We start from the raw sequence: 20,997 nt of genomic DNA on the forward strand, positions 1-20,997 counted from the left end.
AGTAGCCTGTAAATTATTGTCCAACTGCCTTTTTGCCACAGACGCAGGTGGTGTCAAGTCATGTCATTTATATTTGTATAGATAATTTTCACAACACACATCATTTCAAAGCAGCTTTACAGAAAATCATGCGTTAGCACAAAATGAAACTGTAATATCTATAAACACTTAGAGTCATCATTGTGTAGTTGGATTAAATATTATTGTAAATTGTGTTTAAAAATAAAATAATTAAATATTAATTGTATTTAGAACCCCATAAATACAATGTATATATATGCACGCACTAAACTACTGCAATGTGCATGCCTGTTTTTCATATTCATGTGCATACAGTAATTTATCATTTCAGTTCATTCCACTATGTGTCCCCTTTAAGAACAGCGAAAGAAGTTCAGCTCTGTCCGTTAGTTTTATTGTTGCAGGCTCAGCCAATCATTGAATTCGACGACACAATAGAGTGGCCAAAGTTGCGGTATAAAAAGCCTTGCCGAATTTTAAGCATGACATCTCCTTGAGTAGTGCGTGGTTAGGTTCATTTCCATAGCAAAATCATACCAAGTCAAACAACGCAAACATCCACCGTCTTATACCACGTTTTGGAACATGCATTTTACGCAGGTTTTGATTTCTCTAAGTGTTTTAATTGCATGTGGTCCAGTGGGTCAAGGAGATATAACGGCGGCGCACCAGCAGCCTTCCACAGCCACGGAGGAAAGCGAGCAGTGTTCCACATGTGAGTTCAGACAACACAGCAAGCTGATGAGACTGCATGCCATCAAGTCCCAAATTCTTTACAAACTGCGACTCAAACAGGCTCCGAACATCAGCCGAGACGTGGTCAAGCAGCTGTTACCCAAAGCGCCGCCTTTGCAACAACTTCTGGATCAGTACGATGTGCTAAGGGATGATAGCCAGGATGGGACTATGGAAGAGGATGATGAACATGCCACCACAGAGACCATCATGACCATGGCCACAGAGCGTAAGAATAATCCTTTTAAAAGATTCATTAATGTAATTGTTTCCCGAAAAGATTGGAGAACTTAAATGGAGAGCACTATTACGCAGTCTTTATGCCCAGGCCAAGCGCACATAGAAGACAGCTTAACAGTATAAAATGCACAATTTAAAGGTATTCCTCTCGTTTCTCCCTCTCTTTTTCATTATTATCAATGGTTTGTGTAGCTCCTTTATCTGCCTGACTTCTTACGCTGCGTTTTTACGCACGTTGAACATAGAAGCGCAGCAAAGGCGCCCGAGGGTCGGTCACAAGAATTTTATTCCCCAATTAAAATTGTTTACATATATGCATTTGATTATAAATAAATATATTTTACAAACTGTAGTTGATATTGGGGACAAGTGTATCAATCCATTTTATCCAATCGACTTTTTATAAATAAATGTTTATTTTTTTTCTATTAAGTGTCCTACATATCTTTTCCTGTTTTTTGGTCTTCGTAAACAGGGATTTTCCAACCGTTATTTCTTTAAAACTTGAAACTGACAATGTATCTGAATTAATTATCAATGCGTCACTTCACGGAATATTTTAAGAACCGACTAATAAAATCTGCAGATCACGTATCGTTTTCATTCACTCTCATTTACTTTCTCTTCTCTTTCAGCTGACCCCATCGTTCAAGTAGATCGGAAACCGAAGTGTTGTTTTTTCTCCTTCAGTCCGAAGATCCAGGCGAACCGGATCGTGAGGGCGCAGCTCTGGGTTCATCTGAGACCGGCGGAGGAGGCGACCACCGTGTTCTTACAGATATCGCGGCTCATGCCCGTTACGGACGGAGGCAGACACATACGAATACGATCCCTGAAGATTGATGTGAAGTCAGGAGTCACGTCTTGGCAGAGTATAGATGTCAAGCAGGTGCTTACGGTGTGGTTAAGACAACCGGAGACAAACTGGGGCATAGAGATAAACGCGTACGACGCGAAGGGAAACGACTTGGCCGTCACCTCGGCGGAGACTGGAGAGGATGGACTGGTAAGTACAATATCCGCTAATATATATATCAAATAAAAGTATAAATTACATAAATGATATGATAAATTAACTTTATATATGAATATATAAAGTTATTATAGTTATTCTTAATTAATTAAGTTATTTTTATTACTATTATTTAATTTGATTATATATATTTATAAATATTAAATATTTGTATATTTGTATACCACAAATATGTATACCACAAAAATGTGAACAAATTTCAATGAATGTATACAAATGGAAACATTTCTACAAATGCACTTTGTACAAGATTTTATTTTGATCATCCATGTATAACATCCGATGTCCTAAGAAAGTGTGTGGGGGAAAAATTGGGTCTTTAAAATGAACAGGTGAGGTGGTGTGGCATGAATAAAGATTCTTATAGATGCAGTTCTTCTGGTCCTGTAATATCTGTATTGGTCAGCTTAAGCATTTGTTAATGGTTGGACAAAACATGTATGAACAGTAACTTAAGAAACACTGTCACTTTGGGGTTTTTTCCACTTACAGCTCCCCTTTATGGAGGTCAAAATCTCTGAGGGTCCAAAACGAATCCGAAGGGACTCTGGACTAGACTGCGATGAGAATTCGTCAGAGTCTCGATGCTGCCGGTACCCTCTCACTGTGGACTTTGAGGACTTTGGCTGGGACTGGATTATTGCTCCGAAACGTTACAAGGCAAATTACTGTTCAGGAGAATGTGACTACATGCACCTGCAGAAGTATCCCCACACCCATCTGGTGAACAAGGCCAACCCGCGAGGCACCGCCGGACCCTGCTGCACCCCCACCAAGATGTCTCCAATCAACATGCTTTACTTCAACGGCAAGGAGCAGATCATCTACGGCAAGATCCCCTCTATGGTAGTAGACCGTTGTGGCTGCTCGTGAACAAGTGCCCACACAGGACAGGACAGGACTCAAACCGTTTAAAAGACCCGGACATCTGATCACACAACCCACAATCCATTAGCAGTGCTTACCGCAAGACACTGTGCAATAGAAGGACGCTAACTCACTCTCTGGGCACTGCTTCATTTGACTATGTTTTTTTTTTTTTTTTTGTCTTCCTCTAAATCAGTATCTCTGCCACAGGAGTCAAATGTCACATGGATGTACTGGAATGTCATACTGGTTGGACTTGGGAATGGACACTATTGAAATCAATGACATTACCTTTACAGTTTTCACCTTTTCAAAATACTCTCATTAGTGCATAAAGGATGACAACTTATGAAAATCGTATTAAATGAACACTCTCCAAAATCACACAATCATTTAGATCTTTGCTGTAAAGGCTGTGTTAAACTGCCGGTGAGCTTGTTTATGAAGAGTATCCAAGAGAAACAGAGAGACTCAAGGACTTTGAACAGAGCTTGAAAAACATGCCTGAAAAGTTTTGGTAAGCTGAAGCAAACTTCCATGTATGTTGAAATAAACACTAGATGCGCAATCCAATTTAATCTTTAATTGTAGCTTTTGTCCATTATTCATCTGTTGAACAGCCCTACACACTTGAAGTATTGTTGAAAAATCGTCATTAGTGGACAGAAAGACTTGAAGCAGAGGCACTTTGAATGAAGTCTACACATTGAAATGTGTTAAAAGACAGAGAAATCTGAACTATAAGAATGAATGTTAATATCACGCTAACACTCTGTCTTCAAACCACACAGTTTGCACTATGGCAGACCAATAGAAAGAATTGGTTGCTAAAAATGTTTAAAAAAAAAAACAGATTTTGATATGTTTGCTAATTGTATTGTATACTTGCCATTGTTTCCATTAACAGTTGCCTTTTTTTAACCACTGTTAGTAAATGTATAAGAACACAAATTAGCAAAAAAAAAAAAAAAATTGTACAATATAAATCAATGTATCTGTTCATCAAATAAAGGTGCTTGCTTTATATGTTTAACTCTGTTATTTCAAAAAGGTTTTGGATATAATATCTAGAATAACTAGAATCATGTGGTTCTATACCTGAATTATATCTCAAATTGAAATAAGGGAAAACAAGAAACAAAATGTTCAAACCAAATTTGATAAGATCTGTTGTTGGAGGAAATATGTTCTTCGCTAATCCGAGCAAGGGGGCAATAGTTTGCAACTAGCAATGTTTATTAGTGTTAGTACTGTGTAAAGGTGTACGAAGGGTGTTTATATGTTAAAGGCCTTCCTTTTCTGATGCTAATGAGTACATTTATCATTTGACCTTTTCATTTGTTTTTGCCATATTGGCAGAGCTGTGGTGTAACTTAAACCCAAAAGAACAATTCCACAGCCTTTACTTCTCTGCTTATTTTCTCTTCCTACTAGTACAGCATGATCTTACAACAGAGTTGTATAAAAGGGCTTGTGCAGAAATGTTTTGACAGCATGGCTAATTAGACCAAGGCTTATTTGAGCCCTCACTTCCGTCCAGAAGAGGGCGAGCTGAACACTGCCGAGATCTGCTTCCTTACATGCTGTGAGTTGGGTAGATGCCATGGAAACCAGGTGGGAACTGCACTGAAATGAACAGAGGGTTATGGGAGATTCAGAGTCCCTGAGCAATAACATTGCTTTCCTTACTTCGGTTGAGATAATGCACTGTGCAATCAGAATCATGTGCCATATACAATTAAAGTCCAACTTTGGTAATAAAAACGTTCATTGTATGGAAAAAAGCTGCTAACATACCACCTAACATGGAGGCTAACATTCTGCATAACATCTCCTTTTGTGTTTAACAGAAGAATGAAAGTCATATGGGTTTGGAATGACATGAGGGTGAGTAAATTATGACAGAACTTGAATTTTTTGGTGAACTACACCTTTAACCAAGGGTCTTACTTAAAGGGATAGATCACCTAAAAATGAAAATTATTTCATAATTTACTCATGTATCTCAACCAGTACTTCAGAGATAATATGATAAGTGTGGGTGAGAAACAGATCAATATTTAAGTAGTTTTTTAATCTAAATCTCCACTTTCACTTTCTTCTTCTTTTGTTTTTGGCAATTCAAATTCTTTGTGCATATCGGGCAGAGGGGAGAATTTATGGTAAACAAGGACTTAAATATTGATGTATTTCTGACCCACACCTATCATATCGCATATGAAATTATTTACATGGATTTAACCACTGGAGTCTTATGGATTACTTTTGTGCTGCTTTTATGTGCGTTTTGGAGCTTCCAAATTTTAGGACCCATAAACTTGCATTGTATGGACCTACAGTGCAGAGATATTCTTCCAAAAATCTTAATTTGTGTTCAGCAGAATAAAGAAAGTCATACTCATCTAGGATGGCATGAGGGTGAGTAAATGATGAAGAATTGCCATTTTTGGGTGATCTATTCCTTAAACCCTGCATATGTAATCCTGGTGTTTGGTAGAGATAAAAACGCTTTTTCAGTGTTGATAAGAGGTGTAAACTTTGCTGTATTAATGCGTTTTCAAAGGAAATCGTATTAGAGTGTATGTGGCATTACAAGTTGAACAAAATTCTTTGGTTAGGTTTCAAGATTTCACATTGTACATTTGTAAACCATGCTGCTCTGCAAAGGCAAAACCAAGTAACTACACATTTTGTCAATACTGATTTACTGTTTAACTGAAATTGGGTCTCTTAGGCCAGATCCACATTAATATGTTTTAAATTAAACATGCATTGATTTTACTTTGTTTACTGATTATTCACACTGGAACAGCGGTTTCCTCCACCTAAAACATAGACTTTAAAAAAATGTTCTCCATAACCGCATATATTGGAAATTATAGGAAATGAGCTCACACGTGCCCTTACGGTCAAAAACACTTCACACTTTGCCGCTGTGTGCTTCAAATTTCGATAAGAATAGACAGATTTGAGCTCAAGAATAGTCAACCTACTGTTTCTGAATTCACTTTGGATCAGTTAGTTTCCTTAATTTCAGTGTTGGCTTTTGGTTAATGTATTTTTTTACATATTAACAAGGTTAATAACATTGACATAAATTGGCTCTGGTTGTTTTAAAGGGATAGTTCATCCAAAAATTAAATGCAAACTTTGAACACAAAAGGAGATGTAAAGCATAACGACAGCCTTAGTTACCATTCACTTTCATTGCATCTTTTTTTCCTTGCAAGGAAAGTAAATGGTGACTGAGGCTGTCTAACATCTCTAATTGTTTTTGCAAACCTGTATAACATTCTTTCTTCCATGGAACACAAAGGGAGGTGTTAGGCACAATGTTAGGGACTGACAACCTCACCATTCACTTCCATTGCATCTTTTTCCATACAGTTGCAGTGAATGGTGACTGAGGCTGTCAGTCCCTAAAATTCCTTTTTGTGTTCTTTGGAAAAAAGAAAGTCATACAGGTTTAGAACACACAAGGGTGAGTTAATAATTATATAAATTTAATTCAGTCTATTCCTTCAACTATTGTGTGAAAAGCCCTAGTAAGTGTTTTAACATCTGAATGTTATTGTGTATACTGATAATCAGGTGCATTCCTCAGTAATTCATCCTTTCCATGTGCTATATGCAGAAGTTGCTTGTGCCATGAATCACGACTGGCAGAAAAATTATTTATTTTTTTTCTTGTAACTTTCAGCACAGTCCTTAGAGCCAGGTAAAGGCAAGTGTATGATAAACAGGAATGGTAATGGCTTCTCTGACTTGTTATATATGTCACTCGGGAAACGTTTAGCTTGTCTCCGTGGTGTGACAGTTGCCAGCACATTCCCAGGTTGACAGGAGAGGAAGTGACTGCGAGAAAATGGGAAGGCAGCGTGCCTCCTCGGCGGACTGGACACTCCGGAGGAAAACACATAGCTCATCTCAGCAACCAGGATTCCCCATATCCGCACAAGCTACAGGGATGCTGGGTAGAGCTGCGCTCGGACAGGGGGGAAGCACCATGTACAAGGGGGAAGAGGGACAGCTGCCAGGTGTGGTTAAACATCTGCATCTTCACATTAACGTGCATAGACTCTAGAACAGCAAACAGCTGGGGAAACGCTTAGTTTGAGAAATGAGTTAAGGTACATCCCTGCCATAACACATCAGGTTGAATATTGATGGTGAGGTTTAAGACCACATGATGTATTGTATGCTATTGACATCTCACCTGGTCTGTTGTTACTGGTAAACCATCACAATGCAGTTTCACAGATTAAAAGGTGAAGTGCATAATTTTTAAATGTTCAAAATACTTTCTCCTATCACAGCTTAATATATAGAGACAACTATGTTTAAGCCATTCTGTAGGTTGATTTCCCTGAAAAGTGGAAAAAAAAAACTGTGGCACTATCCTGGCCAGCCCAACATAGCAACATGGGTTCAACCAGTATACGTGCAAGCTATATAAATTTGGCACCAAAAAGAATTGCAAAAACTAATTAAAGTTTTAAAAGTTTTCCTTAACAATTAATGCACCTGTAATTGGTCTAGGGATGGGAATTGTAAGAATTGAACAAGTTCTGATTCCTTAGAGCAATTCCAGTACTTTAAAGGTTGCATAAAGGATTATTTTAGTACTTTTGAGGAAATCTTTGTAAAGTAGAAATGCAATAATTATTGCATTTACTTTCTTTAGCAGTCTGTTGCCAAATAATGAGATATTTCAGGTTTTAATAGAACAGATTCTTTAAAATTGTAATTAATGGAATATTCTGGGTTCAATAAGATCACTCTATTTGTATCACACAAAAAACATTTTGACTTGACCCTACTTTAAAAAAATAAAAATAAAAAAAGCAAAAATCTGGGTTCAAGTGAGGCACTTAGAAGAGAAGTGAATGGGGCCAATCCATAAAGATTAAAATACTCAATGTTTACAAAAGTATAGTCACAAGACATAAAGGATATGCATTTTAACATGATTTTAGTGTGGAAAAACTCAATTATTAACCTTTTCACTGTAAAGATAAAGCCAATTTTACAATTTCTTTGCCATGACGTTGTAATTTCAACAAACCCTAAAACCCAAACGTGACTGTAAAAATGACCATATAAACAACTTTGCAGCTCAAATAGTACATGTGTTTTAACAGAAGAATGAATGTATGTGCTTTTATAAAATGTTCTTTACATTTCTGCCTTTAAACTCTCCAAAACTTGGCCCCAATCCTGTTACTTTTTTAAAGCTGAATAATGTATTTTCTGTGACACTAGTGTCACTGAACGGAAATGAAAAAATAAACAATGTTTTCAAAACACCTCTCTGAATGCCTCTCATCTGCTGTTGTTCAAACAGGTTGAGTAACGTTGTTGGGGTGTGTCTAAGCAGGTCAGGAATTTTTTATAGTGCCACAAAGACACAGTGCTAACAGTTACTTACTAGCCCTGGGTAGACTTCCAATTTGACACGAATGTTGAACGCAAGTTGAATGCAAGCCTGTCAAAGTATACTCCATATACATGAGCGCATACACAGGCAGTTGGCGCTATGACTGCACTATGAGACACCAGACTTTCTCTTCAAGAGTTTAGACACATAAAGATGTCTTTATATTCTTTCAGACTCGAGTTATACAAATACAGGTAGGCCTACCATGCTCTCTTTGCACATCCATTGTTGTTGTTTTTACCTTCATCTCCTGGGTAGGGTTGCACCAGCTGGGTGTTTAGTTCTCACATAAGTTGGGACATAAAGTTCACACTAAGGGCTTAGTAAACTAGTTTGTAAGTAAGTCAGTGCTTAATTTGGATGCACCACCTGTTCTTAAGCCATGACTTGTAAGCTTTCCATAAAGTGATGTGTAGTCACATATTATGACATTTACCCATGTTGATCCAGTAAACAGCCTTCAAATTTGTACACAGAAGTGTTAAAAAGCTGTAAATTTCAATTTGATCTAGTTATGGTTGATGTTAAAACCTTGTTTGCTCACGTAACTATCAGCTGTAATTATATCCCCATTAAAATACGATATGTAATAAAATTAGATTTGATAAATAGTATGTTTGCCCTGAGTAAATAATAATATATATGGAACTGTATCTAAAATAAATAGAGGTGATAAATAAATACTAATACAACAGGCTAGAAAAATAGACATTATTCATTTTAATAGCTTATATATATTTTGAATGTGTTGAAACTTGACACCGGGTGACACACACTGAAATCTGAACCGTCAGATCGGTTTCATGCTGAAGAGCCACTTAAAAGTACGTTTTTTTTTAATCTCTCATAAATGTAAACGAGTGTAAATGTCAACTTCATAATGTTTAAACGCACATGAGCTCATTGATGTCATTAAATGAGTCTGCTTTTTATTCCAAGCAATATTTAGTAAACATTTTCGCCACAGCTAAGTTAAATTGTAATTTGCAGGTGCAAACTGCCCTGAGGCTTAGCAGCGATTAAACCTTCTTCTAGTGCTTTTTCGTCATAGCAACGGCTCAATGAGTGTTGCCACCTTGTGGACGCACAAATTAGTGCTCCAGGCGCATGCGCATTCTAAGGTTTCAAAGATGCGCGGTTCGAAAAATCGGTCCGATTGCGTTAAGTGCTCACGCACTATGCTGGTGACGAGTTTTGTGTCATGTGTACTGTGAGCGTTCGCGTCTGAGCAAAGCATACTTTGGGCTTTATAGTTGTATCTGCATATTAAAGTTGAAGTATGTAATTTCTGCAGCACTAACACCAACAAACGGAATTGCAAAAATAAACGTTGTTTTCAAAACAGCTTTCTAAATACGCCCCCCGTCTGCCGTTGGTCAAACAAAGACATGTTCCTGCTCCCAACTCACGCCATTGGTTGAGTAACTTTGTTGGGGCGTGTCTATCGAAGTGGGTCCTTCAAAACAAACAGCAATTTTCATAACGCCAGAGAAACAGTTTACAGTTTTCGAGAAAATTAATCTATTTATGGCTCGCTTACAGCGGTTTTTTTTTTCTTCACCTTTATCCCTTAAACAGGTTGAAGTTGAGTGGAAAATGATTACCATCAAATTACCAAAATCATTTGGACTTAAGTAAAATGTATCCAATTGTTGATACATTGACCTATTAAAGTATAAAAGTTAATGTCTTCAATATTTCTGTTTTATTTTATGCAACAACAAAAAAAATTTTTGTGCGTGCGTGTTTAACAAAACTGAGAAAAGTTTAGCTTTAAGGTTGCATGTATGAAATGTGTAAGCGTAATAAATGTGTATGTGTAATATTGTGAATTAGCCCTTTTTCTTACCTTAATCTGGTAACATATCTCAGATAAACACATATTTCAAAATGTGCTAAATAACAGCATGAACAACATATGACTACATTTTCTTCCTCCGCATCTTAAGACAATGTTCACAATTACTATTAGAAGTATTATTGTTTCTTTACTGAAGAAAAGTAAGACTAACATGTAATCAATTATCACAATGTCAGCATGTCCTGCACCATGTTGTTTTGAATTATAACAAGATCGTATGACAAACTCTTTCTCATACCCCCTATAATAAACTAAATAGTATGCATCTTGTGGTGCACGCTGCCTGTTTTATTTAATTTAAATTGAAAAAATGTTGGGAGAAAAAATGGTTCTCGATTCTAAGACCTGCATTGGTCACACAAAACTCATGTCATTGCTTGACCAAATGTTGAAGTATTGGGCAGATCATAATCCTCAAATAAACCGAGAAATGTTTTAATACAGCAGAACTACAGTGTTTACACTTTTGGGAAAATCAACCAACAGAAAATTTTACTCATATTTGTTTCTACATATTAAGTTGAGATAAGAGAAAGTTGGGGTGGATCTAAAGTGTGATGCCATGTAAAAATGTGTTAAAGTTCGAGATCAAGTATATTGTTCACCCATTTCTTGTCATTAAGCAACAATCTGGTGCTGTCTACATTCACAGGCTAAATCCCTTAATGTACTGATTAATCTTACACTTTGCAATGTAATAATCACCTCAGTTTCCAAGGGAGATGATATTTAGTCACAGAGTAAACTTCTGTAGTAGTTACTTGCTCTCATCCGAAGAAAGCAATGAAAAGCAATAAAAGCCATCGGCCTCAAGCAGATGGTGCATATGTGCAGCCACTGACGGCTGGCTGTCAGCGCTCCTGATGGATTTATCAAGCGCATCCACACCGGGTCCTGCCTTCAACACCACTTGTTTTTTCACTTAGCTTAGAAATCGACATCCGTCTCTCTCGAAACTCTATTGACCCTTGTGGAATCAACATTTGATTAATAACATCGTAAAGCTTCCGGACGTCGAGGATGGGAATGTGTCCTGTTTTAGCAATGTGTAACTCAAGATCACATTTGGGCTGGAATGAGTCATTCAGCAAGTTTTTGTCCATAAGTCTAAGTTCATTTACAAGGCACCCTAATGACCGAAGTGGAAAAGGTCTGTGGCAGTAAACCATATACCCCCAGGAGGCCAATGACTGACAGTGATGGAGGATAGATGCTTCTCCGAGGAGACTGCGAGATGTCTAGATCATTTGGAAAAATGGAAACGTGTCCCCTCCAGTGTCATCACAACGCCTGTCAGACAGCTGGATATGCAGAAATGTGAGGTGTCTTGTCGTATGGAAAAGCACTTTTGCATTGGTTTGCAATCGAGACAAAAATTATTTCGCCTAGATAAACACTGGAATTTTAAAAATTATATAAGAAATACAAGCACATTTTTAAGAATTTTAATTAGAACTGTTGGTCATCAAAATAGTGTTCATTTAGGAAAAACAAAACAATCAAAATCATTTGGGCCTATTTACACCCAGTCACTTTATGTGGCTTGATCAATCAGTTTGCTTTCTGATCCAGCCAGCCATCTATCTATAAATCCACTTTGACAATCAGATCTGTTGTCCTATTTTTTTATATCATGTCTGTTGATAGGAGAATTTGAGTTGCTGGTTACTTTCAAATGCCAAATTACAGTTTAAGGTAAAACTAAAAGCACAAGTATGAGCATTATGGCATCCAAAAGAAGCATCCATATGGATGTCTGAATTACTTGGCTAGAAGAACAAAATAGGTCTGAGCCACAAACATCCTATGTGTATATATTCAACAAATATAAAAGCCTATGTTAATTTCCATACATAAAAACTGTTTATAACACAAACTACACAGAGTTCAGACAGAGAACAAGGAAAGGTAACTCCCATTCCAGCACAGAAATCTTAAGTTTTTAAAGTCTCTAAGACAGATGGAATCCACAGTCGGTCATTATACAGTGGACGCTGTGGGGTACCACAAACCTCTCGACGAGAGAATAAAGGTGGACAAGTACACCAATGTAAGGCACCAGCTGTTAATAATGCACATTTAAAAGAGTGCTTCACCCTCTGAGGTCACTGCTAAAGATTAACCGACATATTTAAACGCACTTAGTACCAATCAAAAATATGGTAAATTGGTCATTATAACTCCATATAGACCTAAATGAAGCCCTTTTATGAAATTTCCCAAATTAATATTGACTCAGATAGAGGTGGGGTCAAAACATCCATTATCAGAGTATTGTATGTATTGTAGCTCTTGCAGGGCCTTAGGAGAAAATAATTGAAAACTATAAATTAATACAAAAACTGAATTTCAGACCTACATTTCGCGTCAGAAATTTGGACTCCTACTGATCTAACTGTGAATTCGGCTATAGTTGGTATAGCCGGTTGAATTTTTAGCCATGTAATGCAGTCAGTGCCTGCCCTACCTAATAAGAGATATAAGCGGCTGCAAAGGGCCCAGCGACCGCAAGGGGCCCCCTACCACGGGTTCAGAATAGACAATATAGCACTGGCCACACAACTAGTGGTCTGCACATGCATTCAAATAAAACCTGAACCTGACCTATTCCCGAGACTGTGTGGCTTGACCTAACACAAAATTGAAATCGTTTACTCTCTTTATAACTTCACCTAGCAAGTACTGTTGCAACATGTTATCATTTATGTAAGCATAATAGGCAACATTCATATCAGTATCATAACAGTAGACATACACAATTTTAACAATGGACGGTAGCCCCTCAGTACACTAGAGCAGAAGGGGAAAAAATATTGCCTTACCATTTATCAAATGCCGAAATTTAGCTTGGTGCAGAACAATTCAAGTAGGTATAGCTGCTGGCTGGAGATCTCAAAATGGGGATGGAATTTCCTAAAGTGGGTGGGGTTACACCATAAGGGGTAGGGTTACTCCAAATGGGGGTTAGCTACTCCAAAAGGGGGCTCACTTCAACACGCAGTTAGGGTTAGGGAAAGGGTTAGGTAAGGGACTCCCTATATCTTTGCTGGCAGATTTTAGTAGCAACTTTTTTCCCATGTGATCATGTTAATTCTTCTTTATTATTACAATTGAACACAATTTAAAACTATGAAATAATACAAATGAAAGTATAAGAATTACATACTAACCCAAAAATTTTACCAAATCAGAACTATTTAATATTTTAATTTCTTCAAAGTAGCCACCCTTTGCCAAGCTTGCAGCTCTGCACACTCTGGGCATTCTCTTCATGAGATGCCACCTGGCATGCTTTTTAACATTAGTGAAGGATTTTTCTGGGCACTTGGCTGCTTTGTCTTCACAATCTGAACCAACTCATCCACAAAATAAATTAATTAATAAAATTTTAATTTTGTAAAGTAATTCATATGTCGACACAATCTACAGTATGTTTGTCTACAAAATGTATTTAAAGCATCAAAATGTTTTTCAATCAAGTTTGTCAAATTTTTTGACTGTTGGAGTACAAATAGTGATGCAATGACTCATAAAGGTGGACTCATAAATATGCAGGTGATTTCAGCTCTCAACGAAAAAGAAAATATCTACCCCTGATGCATGGACATCTGTTTACTGAGCCACAACTTTTCTTAACCTTCGCCCCCTGTTGCAGAGGCACTGGAATGGCATTTGGCACACTTGCTGACCACAATGTGCAGTCCATTTCATGTCAGACCCCCCTCAGTACTCTGCTTGTACCAGTGCCAGCTGTGCAGTCTTTAATTAATGAATGCAGTTTGACAGCTAGTTGTGTAGTCCCTAAATCTACAGCACGTTTTGGAGATTTGCAATTAATGCACAATGTTTGTCCTTAGTTTCTGAATAAGGGTGTTTGAATTAAGCCTGAATGCCAGTTGACTCAACAAGTCATTATTTTCCCCAAAATTTTACATGTTAAAATGTATAATTTTATGTTAATTGTTTAACCTTAAAGTTGTTTGGTGCCTGCAGAGACCCCAAATTATATACTATACTTTACCCGCCAAAAATACATATTTTACATTAACTGTCAGGTTGATACTAAATAACTTTTCCTCATCTTATATGAGATTTCAGTGAAATTTCAGGTCTAAAGCTTCAATAATATATGCCAAATGGGTTGTGATTGGATCAGAGTAACTTTTTAAGAATTTGAAGGTATTTGAGGTTATTTTTTAGAGAAATTAGAGGTTAATTTTAAAACTACTATTATTATTTTTACATAAATGTCAATGGGGACCTCAACATAAAAAGAGTTAAGTCAAACTCAACAGAACATGAGGGTTAAGGCTGCATTAGGGGCTGGTGCAGATTAGGGGCTGCTGCACCCCATAAGCCTCAAAGTCTGATAAAATATTATTCTCTCCTCATAATTGTCCTGCTTGCACACTCATAAAACAAAATGTAAAAAAAAATATATATGTTTTTTGAATAACATTTGGCATGCTGCACTATTTTTACACTTAAACCACATTTAGAACAACAAACTTGTTCTAAGAAGCACACATTTGCTGAACCTGACAGTAGGGCCCACGTGGCACTAAATTTGATCATGCAACGGCACTGCAACTCGATAGCACATCTTATGATAATATTGTATTTAACATGGGAAAAGGTCAAACCACAGCACACGTTCTAGTTTTCACGGCCTTGTGCTGTGACTTCAGCACTTGCTCTTGCATAGCTGCAGGGTGCAAATTCTAAAGAAAGGCAAAGCAGGGTATAAGTGAGGCAGGCTTGTGGGGCTCCAAGCCCTCTGGGGCCTTATTTCTCACTGACCCATGTTTAAGACTTCAATTAAAGGGGTATGTGTGCCTGGTGCACTCTTGAAAGAGTCAGGACAGCAGATCAGATCGGCCTATAGTATACTGTATATGCTTTGGCATGAATATCAAGCTGAAAGTTGAGATTAAATGATGAACATGTGACCACTCATTTAAAAAGGTCACACTGCATACATTTTTCCAGCTGTCACTCAATTTACCAAGCTAGGAGCAGTTGAGGGTCAGTGCATAATAAACCAATGTCTTCTGATGACGTGTTATTTTGATGGTGTTTGTAGCCCAATGTCCCTTTCACAGTTTGTGTTCAACCCCCTGTGCACCCCTCTCTGGCTTCATGTACAATAGTCTTTGCACATTTATCAGAGTCATCAAGTGCTAAATGAAATGACACATGCTGCATAGATCAACTCCATGCTATTTTTAGTTCAGTGATGAGGACTGAGAAAGGCCAGAAAATAGAACCCATCGCCACACCAACCTGTTTTAATTAGGTAAACGAAAGCATGGTGTGGTGGATGACTGAGCAAAATTTGCTAAAACAATGTGTAGGATATAAGTTCTAATTTCAATCTAATTTCAGAGTCAATATGTGCCGGTGCATACATGTCATATCGTAAGTAGGTTTAGTAGTCAAGTACAGTGTTTTAGAGAAGTAAAACAAAAAACATTTACGTCTGCCACTACATTTTTGGAAAGCTCCAACCTTCGCCCACTTGTATGCTTTGAAACCACACAGTATATAAAATAACCAAAATATCTGTTTTTAAAAAGCAAAATGTAGTGGGTGAGTTTCCTCTACACATATTACTGTTTTATAAATAATTTTATCATAGTCATTACTTGCTGCACTGTTATAGATTTTCCCGTAATTTTCGCTGAAATTTACAGATTGCAACTGTTTTTGCAAATACAGCATAAAGCTGACTACGGTCATAAAAAACACATTTGTGCATGGAACTACTTTCTCACACAACGGATCAGAATCTTCCGTTGCTGGTTCAAAACAAATGATGTGTCCAAGCCTCTGTTAGTGATTCAAAAATGTCACTTCAGAAATAGTATCACGGCTTGTGCTGTTTCTAACAAGTTATTGGACAAACAAGGATAGAGGTGTGTGTGTGTGTGTGTGTGTGTGTCTGTGTGTGTGTGAGAGAGAGAGAGAGAGAGAGAGAGAGACAGAGAGATGACGTATGTGCGATCACCTGTTGCCACACCGAAGCAGAGATGCTGTCAGATTTCTGAAGATCAGCTTTCTCAGTGGAAAAATAGTATTTTGGGGGTATTTCTCCCTATTTCCGGTGCGCAATAGTCATTCACTAGAAACCGCAATGTCCTCCGCCATTTTAAACAGCACGTCCTCTCCAATGTGGAAAATTCAGTAAGAGGTAAGCACCTTGAGTTCTGTAATTAATCAGTCTGTTGTGTCTCTCAGCTGTGATGAGCCATAATGCTGAAGTTGTTCGTTTAAAGCCATCTAAAGCTATTTTCTAGCTTTAGTAGTGTAGTAGTAATATGAGCAGGAGCGTTGTTGTATGTTAACACTGACACACAAATTCACTTCACATCACCTAACTGGCTCACACAAAAATTCTCTTTTGCCACCACCTGCTGGCTAACATATGTAATGCCAAAAAAACATTTTTAAAAAGAGACACATACAGTAGCTCTTAACACATATGCACTGCTCTCACACTTTAGTTTGGAAAGGCATAAACACAAGCGGAGTGATACAAATAGTAAAACGTCTGATTGCTGGTGGTGTGAGACCATCACACACTCATGGAACGTCTCCAGTCCAATCAGATTCCAGGACCGAAACTAACTGTTGTATATTCAAAAATATCAAATACGGATATCATTTTCTGAAATATCCTTTACTATTTTTGCTTTTATGTTTTTATGTGTAATGTATCACCTTTGCCACATGTAGTGCCATTTGCAAGGTAGGATCAGATATTCAGTCTGACCTTAGGTTTTGTCTTCCAAGAAGCACAGTGCAACTTGTGCTTAAACACAAATTGACTGGCTGGAAGAACATAATATAATAATGAAGAAGGTCCAAGGTCAAGAGAACACTGATCACCATAATGGTGACTTCATACAAAACACAACTATTGATAACAAAACAACAACACTAAATAAATCTAAGATTTCTATTAAGTCTAAATAAAAATAAAAATTACATTTTGTTTAATTTATTTTTGGTTTTTACCATTATTGTAGCCCCAATGCATTTCCAATGCATACATACTTATTCAAATGCAAAGGCTTATGAGTATTTCATCATTATAACCCGCAATGGAGTGCTATTCTTTTATTGTACTGTTTACAGGTTTGTTTGTTTTTACCATAAAAAAAAAATATGCTGTTCAATCCTGGCAACATTTATCATTTAATATTTTACTTCAAAGGTTGATTTTTCCTTTTTTATATCTGACAGACTAGTGAAGGCTGTCATCAAGACAATATCATGATTTTGAATGTTAATTTTCTCCTAATGCCATGCAAACAATAGCTATTTACTATAAAACTAGTCACTTCACAGTGAGCCTGCTCTTGATCTCCCAGAATGCAACATTTTAACAGCAAACTGTTTATTTAAGAATCACAGTAGATTGGTGTAGAAATTGGTGTATTTAAAGGTGTATTGGTGAATTTAAAGGTGCTGAAATCAATTTCTTTGGAACAGCACAGACAAAAATGTTCCCTATTAAGCCCAAAGCATAGTTCGATTAGAAGCAATCTAGTAAACATAAGTAAACAGTTCCATTCTGCCAGCGCAAAATGGAACGGGACACCTGCTTGTTTACTGTTGAAGTGATGGGCCACAATGGACACTTCCATGGAGGAGAGCATCATTGATTATAGTGTCTGGTGTAGACAGGACGTGAGTGTTAACAGTTGTACTTGAGATGAACAGTGTAATATATTCAGATGCAATGTGTTGTGTGTGCGTTATGTGTAAACCGGGAAATGTACATTCCTATTGTTTTGGTGCTTGTTAATTCTCTTCAAACATGAAGAAGTTTCAAACATGACAATTTGAGGGGCTGCACGCTGTTAGCCAATCATAACAGAGGGCGTTTACACTGAAGTTTAAAGGAGGAGCTGAGACAAAAATCAAGCTTTTCAGAAAGATGGTCAGAGACAGGGTGGAAAATGATCATATATTACAAATGTATGATTGTTTAGGTGAAAAAAATTACTTTACTAACATTATCAGTGGACTTTAGGGAAGATAATGAAAATATAAAAAATGCATTTCATGACCCCTTTCAAAGGCTGAGCGTTCGACTGTATGCACACTCTAAGCATTCGCATAACAAGACGGATGCGGATATTAAGCAAGTAGAATTCAACTGGTAATGTGATTCTAACATGGCAGCCCATGGAAAGATGGAATTTCTGATATAACCAGAAATAATGTGATAAAAAAATTATAATAATAATAATTAAATCTAGCGGCACTTGGCAATGTTCGACCTCCAGCGCAAAGGTTACTTTCTGTGTTCACGCTCGCTATTATTGAGTTAAGCTTGTGGACAATGCTTGACTTAACTGCATGCTCATGTCTCATCTCTTTATTCCTACATCAACTAGCATATATTGAAAATTAATGGTGGTATGGCGAAGGAGAACACGAGTGGGGAGGTGATTGCCACTAGTAAAGGTTTGTTGTGAAATCCTAAGAGAGGTGTCCAGAAAACACAATGATAATCATTTCACATGTGGATAGAAAATCTAAAGGTCAGTAAAGAAAATCTAATGGTCAGTAAATACTCAGGGTTGGGGAGTAATGGAATACATGTAATGGGAATTCGTATTTAAAATACAAATTATAAGTAAATAAAAAGTATTCCACTAAAGTTACAATTTAAATAATTGGTATTTTGAATACAGTTACATTCAAAAAGTACTTTATTTACTAAAGAGATTACTTTGCACTTTATTGTCATTTGTTTCATTTCATATTTATTCCTTTCAGATGGAAAACATTTAAACACATAAATGATGCGATCCAAAGTGCATTTGAACAGCGGTGAAAACCTCTCTTATGATGTGTTACATTCATAAGAGCAGACAGAGAAGTTTGCTGCGAACACGCTTTACTTCAGTGAATGACAAAGTTCGTCGGAAGTTAGTAAAGCATCTGAAATCGCTTTCAACACCTTAATGTTGTGATTAAATATTTTCTTGTCATCAACAACAAAGCTGCACATGGATCCATTTTGGAGATACGAATAGTATCGGTGTCTGTGAACTCTCCAAGTTGTCATATCGTGTTACAGTAATTCCAAAAATGCAGCATATGTTTAGTCAATAAACATGCACCAATTAACATGTATAGGCTTGTAAATTTCTTCCATTTATATTACTCAAGTATCTACAAACGTTTTATTGTCATCCTGCATGTGTAACAGAATCCCAAGGGACTTATTCCCAGCTTCCTACCTCCTGATAAGAATGTTTCTCAGTGGTGTTCCTTGATTTTAATCGCAGCCTCACAGTCATAGGCTACATATAAAGAAAAAATATCCATCCCTGTAAAACAGTCCCAGAAAGATCCATACGATTAAGCAAACCTTTCCTTGTGCATAGAAAATTAATAATTCTATGCTTGAACTGTCTATAACTGCTGCATTTGATGTTGTGAAGTTGCCTCTTGATTGCATTTTGAAACTTTTTTTAAAAAATTCCGAGACCACGTTTCTCTTCTGCATTCTTTCTATAATTAAAATATCATAATCAATTATATTATCAGTATTGCAATTTGAGTCAAAAATTAAACTGACTAATTTACATGTCAGAATTTCTTATTTGGTTTGGTTCAGTATTTGGTTTATCCCCTTTTGCTGTAATGACAACATGCACTCAAACTGGCATGGAATCCACAAGTTTGATTGATGACCTAAAAACAGTGCAGAATCTATATATTTTTTAGCAATTTAAATAAAACATCCCACATTTTCAATGTACTGGTGTAGTCAAAGTCTTTTGATCCTTATGTTTACTTGAACATCACAAGCAAGTGTTAAAAGTTTTGTGTCAGAATCCCAATAGAATAAATGTGAAGGCAATTAAAGCACATTGATCTGTTCTATAAACATCTTATGTACAACTTAGCCAATGAAAATTACATCACAATGAGGTGTATGTACAGCTTGTACAGTGTACACCTATTCATCTACAACAATTCCCTTTCTAATGGGTTAATTCAGTGCACAAATCTGTCAAACACAAGAGATGAGGACATAAACGTTTACCCATGGCCTGCTTTAAAATAGTGAGGAAATATGGTGATTTCTTATTCAACAATGTAAAATAGTGAATGCTCTGGGCCCAACTTAACCTGGAGACCCAGAGAGCTTTAATGACAATAAAGACAAAACATTTTTTCACACCAGTGATATTTAACACAGAGCACATATTTCTTGAATGCCCAATTTAAGGAGCGCAAGGTAATTGCTTTACTGCAGTTGATTGGGAAAATGATGGCCGCATGAGGACAAGCATCAGAGTAATTTAGATCTGCTCAAACACAGTAAAAGATGGTGAACTTGATAGCTCCGTTAATTACGTCTAACATTTCCTCTCTCATAAACCAACCATTTGGTGCCACAACTGGTACAATCGGAGAGATTAAAAGGGAAGTTCACCCAAAAATTACAATTCTTTCATCAATTACTCGCTCACATGTCATCCCAAAACAGGAAGAGAAATTTTGAAGACAATTCGGATTGCTCTTTTCCATGCAATTAAATGAAAACTGAAGCTTTCAAGCTTCAAAAAGGATGCAAGAGGACCACAAATGTATCATAAATGTGGTCCATACAACTTGTGGTCAATATTCCAGTTCTTTTGAAGCTATTTAAGTTGTTATTCACCAGTAATCTTAAAGAACTCAGTTCGATTTGTGAATGAATCATGGGAACCAAAACAACTGATTCATTGAAACGATCCAACTTACAGAATGATATTTCACAAATCAGACATCGCT

General features: G+C 36.9%; 1 protein-coding gene across 1 annotated transcript; it reads left to right on the forward strand.

The window, feature by feature from the left end:
* Nucleotides 1-357: 357 nt before the first annotated feature.
* On the forward strand, nucleotides 358-3,905 carry LOC127642436 (growth/differentiation factor 8). Its single transcript, XM_052125051.1, has 3 exons — nucleotides 358-985; nucleotides 1,632-2,002; nucleotides 2,522-3,905. Exons 1-3 carry the CDS (start codon nucleotides 607-609, stop codon nucleotides 2,900-2,902), a joined length of 1,131 nt encoding a protein of 376 aa, XP_051981011.1. The 5' UTR covers nucleotides 358-606; the 3' UTR covers nucleotides 2,903-3,905.
* The last annotated feature ends 17,092 nt before the right edge of the window (nucleotides 3,906-20,997 follow it).

This window comes from Xyrauchen texanus, unplaced genomic scaffold, assembly GCF_025860055.1.
Source record: "Xyrauchen texanus isolate HMW12.3.18 unplaced genomic scaffold, RBS_HiC_50CHRs HiC_scaffold_615, whole genome shotgun sequence".
NCBI classification, from domain to species: domain Eukaryota; kingdom Metazoa; phylum Chordata; class Actinopteri; order Cypriniformes; family Catostomidae; genus Xyrauchen; species Xyrauchen texanus.